The following is an 18,109-nucleotide window of genomic DNA, read 5'->3' on the forward strand; positions in this document are numbered from 1 at the left end:
AAGCAGTGGCGGTGTATTGATATATTAAATCAAAAATATGTTTACCAAAACTGGTTTATTTTGACAAAGAGAATAAGAAACGAACTAAATATTTTGCATAATTTTTAAGCCAAAATTAATGTTTAAAAAAGCAAATGCTTTAATTAATTGGATAACATATTGCCATGATAATAATTTTTGGCATTATCGGTCAATCACCTCTAATTACTACAGGTGAATTTTTTCTGTTGGTGATCAATTTTATTTTCAACGCCTCAAGAATATTTTTAAGGAAAAGCATAGGTATCATGGACGCTGTTATCAAGTTCAAATACAACCCAAACTTTTGGCCACTTAGATTTTATATAAATGTAATAATTGGCTAAATTTTACAGACAAGTTCATCATTTCATGACGTTAAACTGAATTTCAGGATCGTTTGCATTATATAGCCTCGATCACGACGCTACATTAACACTTAACCCGGGAAAATTCGATTTCCGAACGAGGCAGATTTTTTCAAACAAAGATTTGGAAAAATATTCCCCGAGCCTAATGGGATTCACTCTCACGGCAGCAAAAAATAAAATTTCCACCTTCGGAATATGGGGAATTATCATTTCGTTTCACAGTGCCGGAAGTACGTGCCCGAAAAGAGGCAATTCATCGCGCCCGTACCTGGAACACGGGGCTTATGGGCTTAGCTCCCTTTTCGGAAAGTTACCGTACAGAGAGATTGACAGAGACGGTAGGGAGCGGCCATTAGCGCGCGGTTCTAATAGCCGCACCACATTGGGGCCTTCCCTCTCTCTTTGTAAACGGCAGCAAGGTGTTCATTCACGTTCGGAGAGCGCACTCGCGGTAAAAAGAGAGCGAGGAAATAAAAGACTAGCGGGAATGCACTGCTATTCCTGAATACGCCATCGCTGACGTTTAAGCGGCACCACGCAACGTCAGCACATTGGGTTCCGGCGGATCACACGGACATGCAGGTGCATGCGAGTGAAAGGGGCGAAAACCCTATGCCCAAAAGGCCTGGGAGAGAGGAACGATTTTTTTACCTACACGTACACAGCATGCATAGAAAACTGCCAGAGTTAAATAATTAGCGACGGAGTAGAGTTGTAGGGAAAAAAGCGAATTCGAAGTTGGTTTAGATTAAAAGAGTAAGTAAAATAGTTGGTGGTACTTTTTGGTCTGTACCTGAAAGGAATTTGCCGATGCGGGCGTTACTAATTACTTTGCGTTTCCATGGATGCCTCATCACACACGCAAGAGCGTAGAAAGAGGATCAATTTGGTGTTGAGACGGGAAAAGGTATTTTTTTATCGATTGGGCAGTGAATTAGGCACGTGATTAGCCTCCAAAGCCACTGATATTTAACTTAGACCACTATTGGATTCCTAAGACCATTTCAGGGCCAATTTTTTATGGTGTAACTAAAAATTTGCAAACATGCAGGGCTTCTTTTGTTAACAACAGAAAACATAAATGATTTGACTTTGCTTAAAAAAATGAAAGCGTACCATTACATCACCAAAATTTTATCAATATTGTCTGTGATCCGGAAATACATAAAATGGTATTTCAAACATTCAAAGAAACAGAAATTAAAACCTAATAGTATTTCCTAATGACTAGCAATTCTAAAATAAACCTCAACCTCAAAAATACAAAGGTCTGGTCATCCCCGACATCACCAACGCTTCTGCCGATCGCATGTCTGCCTAACAATATTCTAGGCGACAAAACGGCTTGCAACTTGGGACGCTGTTCTCTCCCCCAAACGCTGGTTTCACGGGAGCGAATCGGGCCCTCATTCCCCTTCATGCAGTTCATTTATTCCTCCTGCTCGGTTGCAAAGGGCAAGCCCATAAATCGGCTCCAAGGGACCCATTCCCCTAACCTGTCCGACAACGGCAGAATAGCATTTACAATGTTATCATTCAAATCTAATACCAGCTATTTGTCAGCAATTGCCTGCCTCATTGGAAGCATGCTATAATACCCACATACCTTATTAGGCATTTTCATTTAGATACATGCGAAACGGCTTAATTAGGTTTATATTGGCACTATAACTTCAAATCCTGAAGGCCGTTTTACACGGGGCACGTACTTGCACAATATGACGTGTGTACGAAGGCGCAGTCAAAATTGCGTCGTGTAAAGCGGTGAATTGTTAGAACACATGCGAGAATGCGTGGACGTGAGATGGCAAAATAGCCCCTGTTCTAATCTCGTTCATGCATTCGCGCAATTCCACGCCATTTCAGAAATTAATGCAGTTCTAACCTGCGCAATTCCGTGCCCCGTGTAAAACAGCCTTAAGACTCGACTTAATCTTCTCGCGAGATTTACCACTGATATAAATATTTTTTTGAATAAGAGATCATTTATATATCGATTAAACTAGGATCAATTTAAGCGCAAAATAAATCATTATAAATTGCGAGTATGAATCAAAAACTATTCTTACAAAAGTTATACCAAATTTATAGCTAGAAGTAATCTGACGGTAGATATGCTCTAGTCATCCGTAAAGTCCGTTATTAACTATCAAAACCTTATGCATGGAAAATTTAATGCTTTGTAACATTACAATGCATTAAAAGTTTATCTGAAGAGCTTCCTAAAACTTTTCGTTAAATAGAGAAATATACAAATGAGGAGAACCAATACACAGAGGGGCTTTCATGGAGAAGTGATATTTATAGATGTAGATTAGTAATAAAAACTCTAATTTTCTGTTCTATTCACACAGTGAAAAATCTAAAAATGCATACTCAAAACATTAATTAGGAAGACAACTAGAGGAAAAACTAATAAAAAGTAAAACACAGAAAACAGCTATCGAAATTTGTCAAAATGAAGGTACGTACGTGCGGTCCAAAACTTCCGTTTCCTTGAATCTGGAAAAAGGAGACAACAAATGCTTATGAGTACCGGAAATACTTCACAAAAATCATGAGCATCTGTCTGCAGTGTTTACACTCTGTTGGCATCGGAAGGTAATTGTTCGGAGAGGAAAATATGGTAGGAGATAAGGCCGGTGAAAGGTAAGACAATTTTGGTACATAGCGGTGGAAGGAGAGCAAGAAAAAAGTGTATACATGTGTTACACCAAAGCACCACAGAAAATATTATATACTTTACACCACATAAAATACCGTTTAGAGCTATGAGACGTCACATTGCAAAGATACCAACAAAAAATAAATTCCACTACAATGAAAAATGAAGCTTCATATTTTCACCCACAGTAGATGAAACTCAAAATATAAGAGACTGATTACTTTAGGAAATTCCAAATATATTTTAGTAAACTAATAACTACCATCTAATCACTCCGCCACCAGAGGAAATATCAACAGTCAATTTTGTATTAAAGGCAGCATTTCATTTCAAATGACTTCATGAAAATATGATTGGGTGACCTTCAAAAGAAGATGATAAATAAGCTGAAGTCTTCAACCAAGCATAGATTGAAAGCATAAAAAATTAAAATATTCTTTATGGCAGAACATTTAAAGAAATAAGATTTCCTCAACCAAGTTAGATTGAAAATACGAAATTTAATGATATGTGCTTTGTAAAGTTACAGCAGAAAATAGCTTCATTTCACCAATGAATAAATAATAATAGACCCAAGAAGATACCATAAGCCTTGCATCAAGATATTTTTTAAATGTAAAAAGTTTATACACTTATCTAAACAAATATAATCTATAATAAAAGCACACTAACTACATTTAAACACATAACCTATAATCATTGACATATCGACAAAAAAGCAGACACAACATGTTAAAAAAAAATTAAGAAATAAATAACCAGGGCCTGCCAAAATAACACGTTGTCCGAAGCAACATCAAGCTTACTGGCAATGGTTATCAATGATAAGTATTCGTAATATACGAAATTTCCACAAGAAGTAAATAACCTACTTTCTTGGTAATGCATAGACAGCTATGGGACTTGATCATTATTGAAAATGGATGAGTCCATTTTTTTAAATTAATCAGATTGAGAGCACTTCTTCTCTCCAAAACCTACTAAAATATCTTTTATGATGAATATATAGCACCAAAGCTTTGCACCTCAAATAATTAGTAAATTTTTAACGACAAAATACATTTAGACGTTGCTTTGAACAAGGTGCTATTAGTAATCATGAAATACCCTCACCTCATGAAACCAAAATGTTATTCTTAAAGCTGAAAGAGACGAAGCAACATCAGAAGATAGAAACTCTACAATAGTTGAAGTACCAAGAATTAGAGAGATAGGCAATTAAGGAATCGAAAAGTTTGTGAGGGTTAGGTTTTTTTGGAAATGGTTTGGGAAGGAGTCCAGTCGAGTTGTTGGAAGACCGCTGCTGATGCATGCCTCCGTTCTTCATGGCTCTTCAATTGGTTGATCCCATAATTTCTACGTACGCTCCTAGATTGAAAGACTACCGCAGGTCTTACAGTCAGGTCAGGTACCGAACGCTACCACAAGTCTTCCAAATACAAATTTTAAGCTGGGGCCGCAAAAATTGGAGATCTAATGATAATTTTCCGTAAAAACTTTACCTTGAATATGAGGATAACCTTTATACTCATATTAGCGTTGGTATTCATAGGTGAAGATTCAATGATGCATACATAATATGGTGGTTTCCTATTATTTTTTATTACCTAAATCGAAAGACTGTTACTCCTGGAGTACGTATTTCACGCTTTTAGATTTTTAAATGACGATATCTATTTTTCGCGATTGAATGAAAATTGGAAAATTTAAGGCGTGCGAGAACTCGGCGGCTAAGTATGAATGATGGGAAAAGCCCGTGAGACGTCATTCTGTTTCCGGCTGCCACCGAGTGAGTCCACCTTGATGCAAGGCTATGAGTGCCGCTACGATGCCGGCTGCTAGCAGGTACCAGAGTACCTCGCTAGCAGGTAAAACTTGGCTTAAATAAGGATTATCAATACCCTATCAAACGAAGGAAACTTTCCGATCATAGGCAATTTTAATAGGTGATTTTTAAGAGATGTTTCCCTGAGCTATGTGACGTATGCATGCATTGGTGATATCAGGCGATGTAAAACTCCTGACTACTCGTATAGTATTTAGGTCCCTGTGACGTCACGTGGAGTGGTATCGCATGGGCGCCAATCTGGCCTTTTTCAAATGAGGTTATAATTGACCATTAACATTCGTCTAAACTGGGATTTCTAAAACCAAATAATTTGCATATTATGAATACAGTAATGGTGAATTACGATTCGCAAACAATGCCTTTCGTTTTCTTTGATGAAGTAAACTACCCTTTTGAATTATATTTATCTTTAGGCCATGTTCTCATGAAATGTGTCTTATACTCTTGGCGAGGATATTTCTCTCCTACCTGCTAGCTTTTTCTTAGTAGCCTATTTTTTCTAATCGCCATTGCATGCTTCTGTATTAGTTGCATATTCCGATGTTATTACGTTCGCTGGAAATTAACGATAACTGCTCTCATACATCGCTGCCATAGGTTGACCTCTTTGTTTCATGTTAACGTCTCGATTATCAAGTACTAAAATAATTAACGTTAAATAACAGCAATATTACCTATGTAAACAATATGTTCCAATGTTCCAATAAGTATGTTCCAATATGTTCTATGTTCCAATCAATATAAAAATGATACCCATGGAGCCAGTGGTAGTATAAGATATTACTTAGTGAAAATTGCTCATTATGAAAATAAAATCACAGCAACGTGATTGATCATTCATATGTTATCAGTATGAAACATGATTTAATATTACCTTTGTTCTAGCTAATCAATATATAAATCACACTCCTGGTGCCAGAGATAGTATCAGACACTATTTGATGAAACTTGATCATCATTTAAGAAAATCAGAGCACTGTGGTCTTTCACTCATATTTTATTGCAATGAAACACGATTTGATACACGACTATTTCATTTAAAGAATGGCTCTTCGAAAAAATCTGGACATTGTAGAGTATAAAAACATAGCTCAAGCTAGGAAAACATTATGGTGGAATCACAAAACTAAGGCTTTAGCTTCACAAGACACATCACGTTCAATTTCTAAACTCCAAGTTAGAACGATTATAACAAAATATCATACGTATGGATGGGACACAGAGAGACCAATGTAGAAGACGCATCATGTTCAACTGATAAACCCTAAGTAAAAAAGACTGCAACATAATGCCATATATCTATATATATAAAAGAAAGTCGAAAATCGTGTTAGTTAGAACACTTATAACTCGAGAACGGCTGCACCGATTTCAATGAGATTTGGTTCTTTGGATTAGTCTCAGGCGGGGTTAACATATAGGCCATTAAAAAAAGGATAATTTCACAAAAAAAATTCATCTCTTTCCTTTTAGGAGTTATAGTAACACAACAATTGATAAGTCGGTCAAAACTACAATTTAAATAATTTGTTTTGTTTTTACCACTTAAATAACTGAATTTAGTAACAATATAACATTTTAATTACTAAATATATTCAAAATATTAATTAAATTGAAATTACATTTAAAAAATTTAATTCGAGCTGATTGTAAGCCCAGCCGTGGCCCAGCTCGAGTTGACACTTCACTACCGTGTTTGTAAACAAATCTCCAAGCAATTGTTGACAAACGGTAATGTCCGTGTTCCTGAGGTGAGCGGACGGTGAGCTCATCAACAAAGAGTTCCAGAATATGATTGATCACCAAAAGAATCAAAGATGGTTGATTTAGCGAGCAAGAACGAAGATGTGGATGACTAAAACGAGGTAAATTCAAATAGTTCGTACTCTGCATGGATTCGAATCTTTTAAATGTGTAACAAACGAAGACGAAATCACCAACTATCTATCTGAATATTTTAAGTCCTTGGACGTACCTGGCTTACCAAGGCACGATTTACAGAAAAATGTAGTTTCTGTGCTCATGATCTTTCGAAGCCTAAACCAACCATAACTATCCAACGGAACGTGTTTGATCATTAAAAAAATTGGTGATGAATGTGATACACGCAACTTTACTCAAAGGCAAATTCAAAGGTTAGGAAGTCCTCATTCCGTAGATTCCATGATCTCAACTCATATGCCCTTTTGAGATTAAACGTATTCAATTTACAATTCGTGTTGCATTCGTGATAACGATTAAAAATTCGCATGGTCTTTCTTTCAGTTTTTGTGTTGTTTGTGCTCATGTGCTAATGAAAACCCATGATTTTCTCATGATCAATTTAGCGTGCTATGTTCACGAGTCGATAAACCATCCTCTCTATTTCTTCCATCGCTTCAAGTGCGTAGCTAGGATAGGGGGTTTTGGGCGCAGCTAATACCACGGGTCTGTAGGGTATAGAAAACTCGCGAAGGTAAGCGGGAAGTGTGGGGGCACTTCCCCCAGACATTTTTTAAGATAAATTGTTCAAAATAGTGGGTTTTGCGGCTGTGTGAATAGTTAAATATGTTTTGTTTGTTAGTCATCCGTCCCCCAAATATTAATAACAAAATCTTTCATAAAAAAATTCTCTAAGCTCTTGGGGGGGGGGGTTTATCCCCCAAAACCTCCCCTCACTGCGTCACTGCTTTGCTTCGCTATATTTATTTAGCTTCATCCGCTTCATCTTGCGCCTGATAACAAAACAAAAACTGTTGTTTCTCAGAAGGTGCTTGACGCAAGACATTAAACCCGAATGTGTAGGGCTCACCGTGGTGCGTTTACGCATGACGTTTACGCAGTGCATTTTTTCCAAACAGAGATACTAAAACTGGCGCGCCTTACGTCATTTAATGCGAATGCTGCTTCATAGGGGCTTTTCTTGCACGATTTTGAGCATCAGTCAAGCGTCGGTCTGGGGTCGTGTTAACCTGCCCCCTGAATGGGCCAAGTGTATGCAACAGACTTGGACCTAAAAACATTTTTTTACAGCTAATAACGCAAATAGCCAACAACTGAATGCGTATAATTTTTATTTCATGAACTGCTTTATTAAACCACAATGCCCAAAATTTCTTAAGCTAAAACGTAAGAAAATTTGTTGAAAAAAATCCGCGTAAACGTGCTCCGATTCACCCTATGTAGATTCAATAAAGAAAATGTCTTTCTGACAAGCAAATTTGGTACTCATTTACGTAGTTTTATTGAATTTGTATCCTTATTTTATTATAATAAATTAGACATGATTAAAACCGATACAGCCCCTCTTGATTTATAAATGATGTAAGTAAACTGTAAGTTCATTGATTGTTAGGCGGTACGAAATTCGCCGGGTCAGCTAGTATATGGATAAAACGCAGAGAGACCACGGGCAGAGAATCTTGCGCTCAGTCGTGCGGGCCACGGCGATAATCACCCACGATATAATCGATTTACGCCAGGATAAATCTTGGGCCTGAGCGCGCCGAAAACCGAGAAGGGACCAATGTGTTGTCGAGAGCGAAGGGGAAGTAATGGGGGTGAGGTGAGCAGGTGGGTGGGAGAGGGGTGGGGGAACGTGGGTAAAGGGTAGGTGGACGGGGTGGGGGGATGGGAGCGTGGATCCACGTGCGGTGGCGGGAGTGTGGGCGGAGGATGCGAGATGAGTCGCCTGAAATGTCGGAAGGGTCTTTGGAATGGAAATGGGGAATCGGCAAAGGGGAGAGGGGGGATTGTAGCTCAGGTGCGTCGAGGGAGGCGGATGAGAGAGTCGAGGGCGTGACACGGTTCGATCAATCGAGCGATGTCCGGGGACTACATATTGCATGCATCCACTCTCTCCCCTCCCTCCATCTTCGACTCCTCCACCACGGGCTAATCCGGACAGCCTCTCCAACCACCACCGCCCGCGCCGCTTCCCTGACCTTACGCGCCAAAAGTACCGTGGACCCAGTCCAACAATAACCGCCAATGGTGCGCCCCGGTAGTACCGAGAGAGAGATATAGAGCGGGAGAGAGAGAAATCCCATAGTTCCCGATTCATTGACGCAGTCCGCATCCCTCTCGTTTCAATACTGAGCTTTAGTTCCCGAACACCTATGTGCAGTTTCCTCTTTGAGGAGGAAGGGTAAGTGAATCGTTTCTTATTAGGATATTTATGGAAGTCTAATTTTAAAATCTATCCTTGTGCCATGTATATTTTATCAATAAGTTCTTTATGAAAATAACATAAAATGCTTGAAATTTCGCTAAAGAAAATTGTTAGATTTTTCAATTCGAAATCTATCTTCGTCGTCATACTTTTGACGGATAAAAACCGAAATATGTACCCTATTTCCCTACGGAAAAGCAAATTACCTCTTCATTTTGACGTTTTTAAAGATAAAATCAGCATTAATTATACCAGAAGATTTAATAAAATCAAAATGGCTACCGAAAAACACAGTAAAGGAAATTTATTTTTTTCTCCAAAGAATTCTGGTGATGAACATTTTCCTCGTATTTTGATGGAGTCAAAAAACGTACAAACTCAGCAAGAATGTCGTAAGTCATGCGAAATGGAACATCTCACAATGACATGCATAATAGAAAGAATGAAATAGAGCTGGCCATTAGCAATTATTTGATGTCCATAATAGTATGTGCGAATAGGTTTTGCTAATCCACATGAAGGATAAGAATTAAAAAAATTAATAAAGAAGAAATTGATGAAAGGTGAGTAAAAAATAGAAACATGAAAAGAGAAAAATAGAAGAAAAAAGGAGCAAAAAGAGAAAAAATAGAATCACAGCTTCTCACCATGAAAAACCCAAAAATATTCATAAGTATATATAATTTATTCTTATAACTATAAAATAGCTATCGGAAATGGGATTTCCTTCCTTTTTTTCTTTTGAGAATTTTTGTCTTTGTCGCTAATTTGGACTTTGCCATTTAATTTTCATTGCACTGCATCCTAATTTGCTACAAGTTAACATGATATACAGAACAAATACTTCCTCTTAGTTCCCTATCGCTTCCTCCAATGCCTTGCCTAGCAGAATCCGTCTCTTTCCCTTAAATTAGTTCCCTGTGGCCTTAAACTTCCTGCCCCAAACTTCATACCACACCACTCGCCCCACACTCACTCCGGCGTTGTCCTCAACTCACAACATCTCGTTTGATATTAGGTCGACAAAACCCTTCATCCTAAGGTCTTGTTATTGTCTGGTGCATGCATGCGTTCCATCGCAGCATTACATCGTCTGAATTCAATGCCTACGATCTAACATGGTCGATCCATGAGAGTTTCACCGTGGTGCATTCTGAACAGAGGCTTCGCAAAAGGTCACGGCTAATGCTGGCCCGCACATTACGGTGCAAATGAAGGCAAGTAAAGGCCGATTGCACGCTTAAGGATTTGGGAAATATGGCGCACTGTACAAATCTGGCAGCAGCAAAAGGAGCAATTAGTAGAAACTACGAGGATTTCACACTGAATCATGGTTCGATCAATTGAGACAGTGAGAAAAATAAAGAAATGAAATTTTGAGCCGTGCGATGTACCTATGCGTACGTTGTTTTGAGTTGAATGGTATAATGTATTGCATTTTTTGGTGTACTCAACCAATGGACTAACCGTTGCTCTTTTATTTTTTAAATAATGTGCTCATAATATAACAATATGCAAGTTATAAAGCAAAATAAAATTTTATAGATATTGAATTTAATTTAGATAAGAGAGAAATGTGGCCACATGGTTTCAAGTGTTTTGAAAAGCTTAAGTCCATATCACCAAATAAATCTCAATATTAGACTAAGTATGGGATTAAAAAAAGAATTCACTGATAAAGCTAAACAGAGCGCTGATCTAAGTATAAGAAAATTAGAGATATGTGACTAATAATAGTTTCCTTCGCTTAAAGATTTTTAATGCAAGCATTATATGCAGATAGATGTGTACAATGATGCCAAACGCTTCGTACCTTCTCATAAAATATTTTCGTCCCTTCATAATTTCTCGAGTCTAGGACATGTGAAGAGAGCTATAGGAAATAAATGCGAGACTGAGGAGTCTTCTGCAAAATGACGGTTTGAAATTTCTCAGCAAAGGAAAAAAAAACAACTAGGAAAGCATAGTTCCCTCGAGTAATTTAGTATAAAAGGGGCGGAGAAAGGAGGTGACTCGGCCGTGGGTCGGGGAAGAATTATGGAAATTTCAGTATCATGAGGAAAGGGAAGCTCTTGCGAGATTTGCATTCTGTTGCTTATTCCCCAAGGAGTGAAATGAACTTTTAAAAAATGCCAAAAAGGTTTGGCGTATGAAATAGGGTGGGAAGGATAATTAATTAATTAAAAAAAAGGAACGTGGGGACCCAAAAGATCCCAAATAAATCTTTCAAAATATAATCAATAGTCATTCGAAAGTTACTGAGCGCTGAAAACTTCCACAAAATGTAAACGGCAATTCATTGAAGTTATGTCAATATTCTGATGATTTCGTTAAAAAACGTAAATTTAAATTTAATTATTAAACGAAACAATCCAATGAGAACAGATGAATTTCTGTAACTTTTAAATAAATGGCAAGAAAAGGCACAAATTCAGTTTCCTTCTTTTGCTTGCGCACTACCTAGTAAACAAGGCTCGTCAACCCTTGATGTATAAAATGTTATTAGGTCAAGGCTTAAATGATGAATTTATAAAAAAACTGACTCCAAAAAATAATCGAAGAAATAAATGCCCACGAAAATAAAATCAATATAAAACTATCGCATTGATGAAATAGCTACCCAATAATGGGTAAAACATCTTAGGAGAATAATTGTAAAGGTTGCAGTTGAACAGGAATTTTGAAATGTGTTATACATTGCGGAAATAAGTGTTTCCTACATCGAAGAATGAAGGATTATCCTTTAAACCGACGCCATTGGTTATTTTAGAATGAATGAAATCGTTCAACTGGAGTCTTTTTTTTGCCAGAAGAATTGCCAAATATTGCAAATTTCCTATTGATTCTCAGGGGATGGACTTCCTCCAATAATGTATATTCCTCAACTGTGAAGGTGGTACTTTTAAATAAACCTCCCTTTTCGACTCAACTGACTCATGGCAACGACACATCGATTCATTCTTATTTTATTCACACGCATCTTTAAATAGCATAGCAGAAGAGAGCACGATAAATATTACACAGGCAGCATCTGTAGTGAGCATACTAATCCTTATTTATCAATTTTGTCATATATCATTAGCGTAAAAGTTTTATGGCAGAAAAATATAGTACGGAATTTATTAATCGTCATTCAATTCTGGGCAAAAATTTGCGAATATGTCAGTCCCGTGCCTATTTCATAAAACATCTGCCAATTCAATGAAGTCGCAAACAACTATCATCATAAAAGAAGTGCTCCAAAACTGAAGTTGAGCACTATATTCATGCATTATCATTTTTAAAGACAAAAAAACTTTTTTTAGATTATTTCGCAATTTCCTTGAATGCCATTGCAAGATCCCATCAAATATTCCAGGGTTTGAGAATGAACTTTTTTCATTCGCTGATTTAAAATAAGTCAGTTTAAATATTACAATGAGAGAGATATTGAGAAATAAGTGCCCAAGTAAAAACAAAATATGACCAATATGACCACTAAGAGATACTCGCAAGATGACTAAAGTCAAAGCGCTCTTGGATTCATTGGTCCGATGATATATCCCTCAAGTTGCTGTGCGAGAAAAAAAAAAGTTAAAATAACTGAAAAAAGGCTTTCTTTTACAAACTTCTTTTACAAGCTCCAAGGGACTGAGCTGGTACCGACGGAAGTCCTCGAAAATCTTTATTCAGCATCATCTTTCCCCGCTATATTTTAAATTGAGACTCTTAGTGGCGAGCAAAGAGGAGCGTAGGGTGAAGAACTCTCTTGGAAAGTGGAGAGGGATGGAGAAATGAAGAAATGAAAGAAGGTCCCCCAAGCGACGGTTTTTTAAGACGTTCTCCGGGAGATAAAAAAAAAGTTTCGCTCCCTCTCTCTCTCTCGTGAGGTGGATCGCAAAGGGAAAATTCGTAATTTAATAATAAAAAAAGGAAAAGATTGCTGCCTGTGACATAAATGGCGGATGACGACATTGGCTTGATTTCGATTAAATAGAGGTCAGCCGCAGACCTTATCTGTCCATATTTTCACACATAATTTTCGACGGTGTACCTTAATATGAAACGTAGGAGTTGCTGTCTTCCAAGTAAGTATCTTTTCGGAAATTTACTGAATGAGTTTGATTGTTGCGCATTCACATCATTTCAGGTTTTAAAAAATCATACGTCTAAAAGGGTGTAAGAATTCCTATCTGAATAACTATTTAAATGGTCACATTTTCAAATTCTGGCATATTTGGTCTAGTAATTGTCACTTAAAAGATTGATTATTCTCAATGAATTAAAAACATAACTGAAAACATAGAGGCAGCAAAAAATGACCAGAAAAATATAAATAATAATATGCTTTAAGCAGAGCAATTTAGAACAATAATCATACCTTTATTTTTGAAAATTCTTTGCTTTTACTACAATGACTACTTAATGATGCTTATCTTCTCTCAAAATTATATTATGATTCCTTTTGCCTTTTAACCATTTTAAATTACACATAACGCTGAAATAAATCGGCATAATAGTTTCATATTCGTTACTAAGTTGTCGTTTACCAATGAGATCTTTGATATAAGTTAATGATTTCCATCCGCTCAATACAACAGGTTACTAGAAATTCGAAATATACTTTATGACGGGCTTTGTAGTTCTTTATAATATTCTTGGATAATATTTTATCCATTTTTCGTGGTAAAATTTAACTTTAGCGAAATACTGTAGTGGTAATTAATTAATTCCGTTAAAGCCAAAGTAAACGCAAAAATCAAACAAATGTATTTTTGTTTAAAAAGAAAAAAAATTTGAAAATCCCTATTCCGGATCTAGTAAAAACAAAACTGACGACAACTTTTTTCGAACGTAAACAGCAAAGTAAAGTGATTCATTCCTATGAAAGAGCCGGATGAATTTCATTTCGTAATCGTTAATGGACCCTGAGAATAATAAGTCTTTACTTCCTTAGGATCGAAAATCATTAATACAAATAATAATATATTTAAAGGAAAGTACTAATCACGGAATTCTTGACATTTAAATTTAAGTACACCTCATTAGAAGAAAATAAAAAATAAATATACACCTGAGGAAACAGCGACTTGTGAAATCAAGATGGCACACTTTCAGGATGAGACTCGATCATCCCGTGACTGAATGAAAGACATTGGGGTACTCTCACTGCTCTTTGAAACCGAGAGAGGATTGTGAGGTATTCGTGGAATGAACCGAACCGCAGAAATCAAGTCATGCATGCATGCATCGGCGCTTAATTCCGTGTCTCCTCCTCTTAATTTTATTTTGGGGCCAGATGCACGAGGGGAGTGGAGATTTTGTGAGGTGAGGTTCGAGTGGATTGGAGGGCGAAGACGCGGGGGCAAGAGGACTTGAGGCGAACAATGAGGTCAACGAGGGGGGAGGTTTGGGGGCAGGGAGTGAAGCAAGCTTCCACGGTGACAGCGTGGAAGGCGCCCTCACGAGTAGGTCTGTTAAATGTTATGGCTGCGAGCCCAAGTATAAATTTCATCGGAATTCTTCTCGGGTTCTCCAACGAGTAATGTTTTTAATTTCCGACACACAGTGGGCAAAATGCTGGCCTATATTCATAAAATGAAGTTCAACCCTACGTCAGTCGCGTCACATTTTGGAACGTCATTTCTCGCAAGGGGTCTCACAGATACATTTTCGAATGGTTAAACTAAATGCATGAAAGTAGAAACAAATGTTTTTACAACAATAAAGCATTCACTGAATAGTCAATTTCATGAATGGACGCCAAATTTATGCATAATAATGGTGGAGATATTTGTATCAATCAAAGATTGAATACCACTTATTTTGACGTTTCTTGCAATTTTTCTTTCATCTAGATCACATCAAATTGATAACAACAAAAAAACTGTATCAATATGACGCATATCTATAATTGAATGGCTTAAATTGTTGTTAGCTTAAATTATAAACGTATTTAAAAATTTGGCGATAAATATCACGATGCTATTACCATGTAACATATCAATGGCTAAGTTCTAACAACACGTATCTCAAAAATAGCAACTTTTCAGGAGAGCAAAAAACGATTAATTTCTTTTACTTCCTCACTGAAATTAAAAACTAAAAGTTCATAAAACTTAAAAAGAAGCATTTATTTGCAAATAAAGAGTTGTTTTTTGCTAGTATATTATTTTTCAATGTTAATACACTTTGTTTAAGATACCTGTCTCAAACCGGCCGAATTTGAGATACGTGTTGTTAGAAAATAGCCATGGATATGGTAACTCGCGGTAAAATAAGTTGTCGCGTGGCGTCTACCAGACTCCAAAAACAACAAAATATCAAAATTTATTCCATAAATGTGACAAAACATATAATCATATTGGTGACTATTTCAGAATCATGAAATAATAAGTTACAAGGAATATGAGTTTCCTAAACGTTAAAATACGATGAGGAGAAAGAAAAGAAAATGGCCAGGCGTCTGATAGACGCCACGCCACCAACGGAGAGTTAAGCAAAACTTACAAAAACAGCTGATATTCATTATTCCGCATGTGATATTTATGATATGAAAAACATACATACCATAGCATAGGGTACAATATGCTATTCCTGATAGGGTAGAGTATAGAAAACGCCATTATAATATTTACAGGTGGCCAAAGTAGAGCATGAAAGAGTGATTTTGGCGACTGAAATGTTTCCGTGGAAAATAGCTGAATGGACAAAATTTACAAAATTGCTTTATTAAAGTGTCATCGTTTAAAATGTCGGTTTAAAAAATATTTTCTGCACCAAATTTATCTTAATTGAACGACAGGGTATACATTTTGTTCCATTTTAATCGTTAATTAATTATTTATAATTATAGAAAAAATTTACTAATTTTTGTTTAATCTTACGTTCAACGGTAAAAATAAGCCGTCAATCTGTGCATAGGTGTGTATAGAGCCAATACAGACATCCACTGCCATTCCAAATAATTTATTCCTGGAGTTTTGCTATTGCCCAATTGATACAAGGAAACACTGAAACCATTGAAACACTCCCGATTTTAGCACCTCATCAAAATTTTCTCACCATTGAAAATACGATATTTATAATGAGATCTTAGTGGCTGGAGTTATATTCTATAAACTAAATAAACGAAAAAAAATACCTGGAAATATGGATAGAAAAGGTTTTAACGTTAAATTGCTGAATTCAGCTTGATTTAAAAACTCATGAAGTACTTATTAAAAATATGTATATTTTTCGGCAATAGATCGAAATTTACTAAGAAATATAAACACGAATTCTGGGAAAAAGAACAATCATACAACTTGCGTGAAAAAGCCATTTGTGTATAAAATAAAAAATGTGCTTCGATACCTTATTTTACTACATCTGTACAATAGTCGTAGGTCGATGCTGTGAAATTTTACTTTGGAAAAATAAAGAACTTAGTAATACAACATATCACATTAATCCGTTTGAAAACTGTTTAACTAAAACCTAAATAAAAGATTAATTATTTCCGTACTTAACGAGGCCATAATTATTTGAACGTCAATTTTGTTTTTTTAGAACAGATAATTACAAAATCTAAGCCATGACGGAACTACCTTAGTACCGGAAACATGAACTGTTCCCGGTAATTTACAAAAACGATACCTCTTAATTTGTGAGTACATACATAGTTATCAGTTACAATCCAAATCTGGTATGTAATCATTAATCACAAATTCAAATCATAACAGGGCACTCAACGACCAAATATCAATAAAAAAATCACCACTCCACTCCAATGAAAATAGGTAATAATGCTCCTAGTCTTCTACGTGGTAATGAACTGGAGTAGCATATGTCACCAAATTATATACTGATGCCGAACTCAATTGAAGTTTTGAATTGCAAATTAGCGCAAGTCCATGTGTTACGAATTTAGGATTAAAATTTTTTGCCCGATCTTTGGATTACTGGCGCTGTAAATTCGATTTTTGAAATGGTAGCGTAAATATTACACACGATAAATTGAACACGTACAAAATATAAGGGAAGAAACATCCTTATCTCAAATGGATGCAGAAAAGGGAGAGGAAAAGTGAGAGAACCAAGAAGTCATGGTGGGTGGGAATAATCAAGGAAATAGGTATGAGAATGATGTGGGTGAGGTACTTGAAAGGCATAGAAGGAAACCGGGGATGGAGATGAACGTGATGGATATTTGAAGGACTTTTAATTTTGCAATATGGATATTTTGTTTGGTTAGGGAATGATGCTGTATCCATGGTAAAAAATATAAACAACATATAATTGTAATTTCCACACTTTAATATAGTATAACTCCACCACGGACCATGGTTTCGACATTCTATTCCATTTTCATGGTTAAAAATTACTTGACTTGACCTTGAAAATGACAGAGATTGTGCAGACCGTGGTGGGTAGTGGAGTTAAACATAGAAGTCCGGAAATTACAATTTGTAGTTAATATTTTTTTCTCATGGATATATCGCTTTTCCACCACGTCAAGCCTGAAACGATTTCATAAAGATGCTGTAAAGTAATTTCCCTATAAAACAAAAAAAATAAAATATGACTTCATGAGGTAAAGTCGAAGAGATTCTTTTGGTAGGTTTGAAGTTTTACCGGCAAAGCGTTATGTGAAAACGTTTTCCTGATGGATTTTAAACAGAAATTATAAAAAAGAATCTATTTCCTGCTCATTGTAATAGACCCCCAAAAATCTCAAATCCGCGATTCGATTTCTCTCCGAACGAAGGGATTCCCGCGACAAAATCCGCGCATGCCCCACACGTGGGAAACTCCCTCTAGTAGTGCTTTCCTCCTCCGCAGTGGCAGCGCAGGACAGGCAATCGCGACCTATTATTAAAGAAGCTCAATATAATCTCACGTTGCCAAAAATAGACGGCAAAGTGCGGTCAGCCCCTCTCATTTAAGTAAATGTACGGACAATAAAACAGGTAAGGCCAATCATACGGGCATATTCCCACCAATATGATTCATTACCATTCAATCCAAGGAACGGTTGATTAAAATCCCAAGATTCAAGGGTGATGGATTGAAATTTTTCCATATTGAAATTAACA

At 36.5% G+C, this 18,109-nt stretch overlaps 1 protein-coding gene across 7 annotated transcripts in view; it reads right to left on the reverse strand.

The window, feature by feature from the left end:
• The window catches only part of LOC124157648 (cAMP-specific 3',5'-cyclic phosphodiesterase-like), a 970,120-nt gene that overhangs the window by 438,959 nt on the left and 513,052 nt on the right, over positions 1-18,109 (reverse strand). For 6 of the 7 annotated variants that reach the window (XM_046532584.1, XM_046532613.1, XM_046532566.1 and 3 more), the window contains exon 3: positions 2,862-2,891. The exons of the other annotated variant lie outside the window; for it this stretch is intronic. In XM_046532584.1, the coding sequence (XP_046388540.1) occupies positions 2,862-2,891 (30 nt within the window). The remainder of the gene's footprint in view (positions 1-2,861; positions 2,892-18,109) is intronic. 7 annotated transcript variants of the gene reach the window in all.

The sequence above is a fragment of the Ischnura elegans genome, chromosome 1, assembly GCF_921293095.1.
Source record: "Ischnura elegans chromosome 1, ioIscEleg1.1, whole genome shotgun sequence".
Classification (NCBI taxonomy): Eukaryota; Metazoa; Arthropoda; class Insecta; order Odonata; family Coenagrionidae; genus Ischnura; species Ischnura elegans.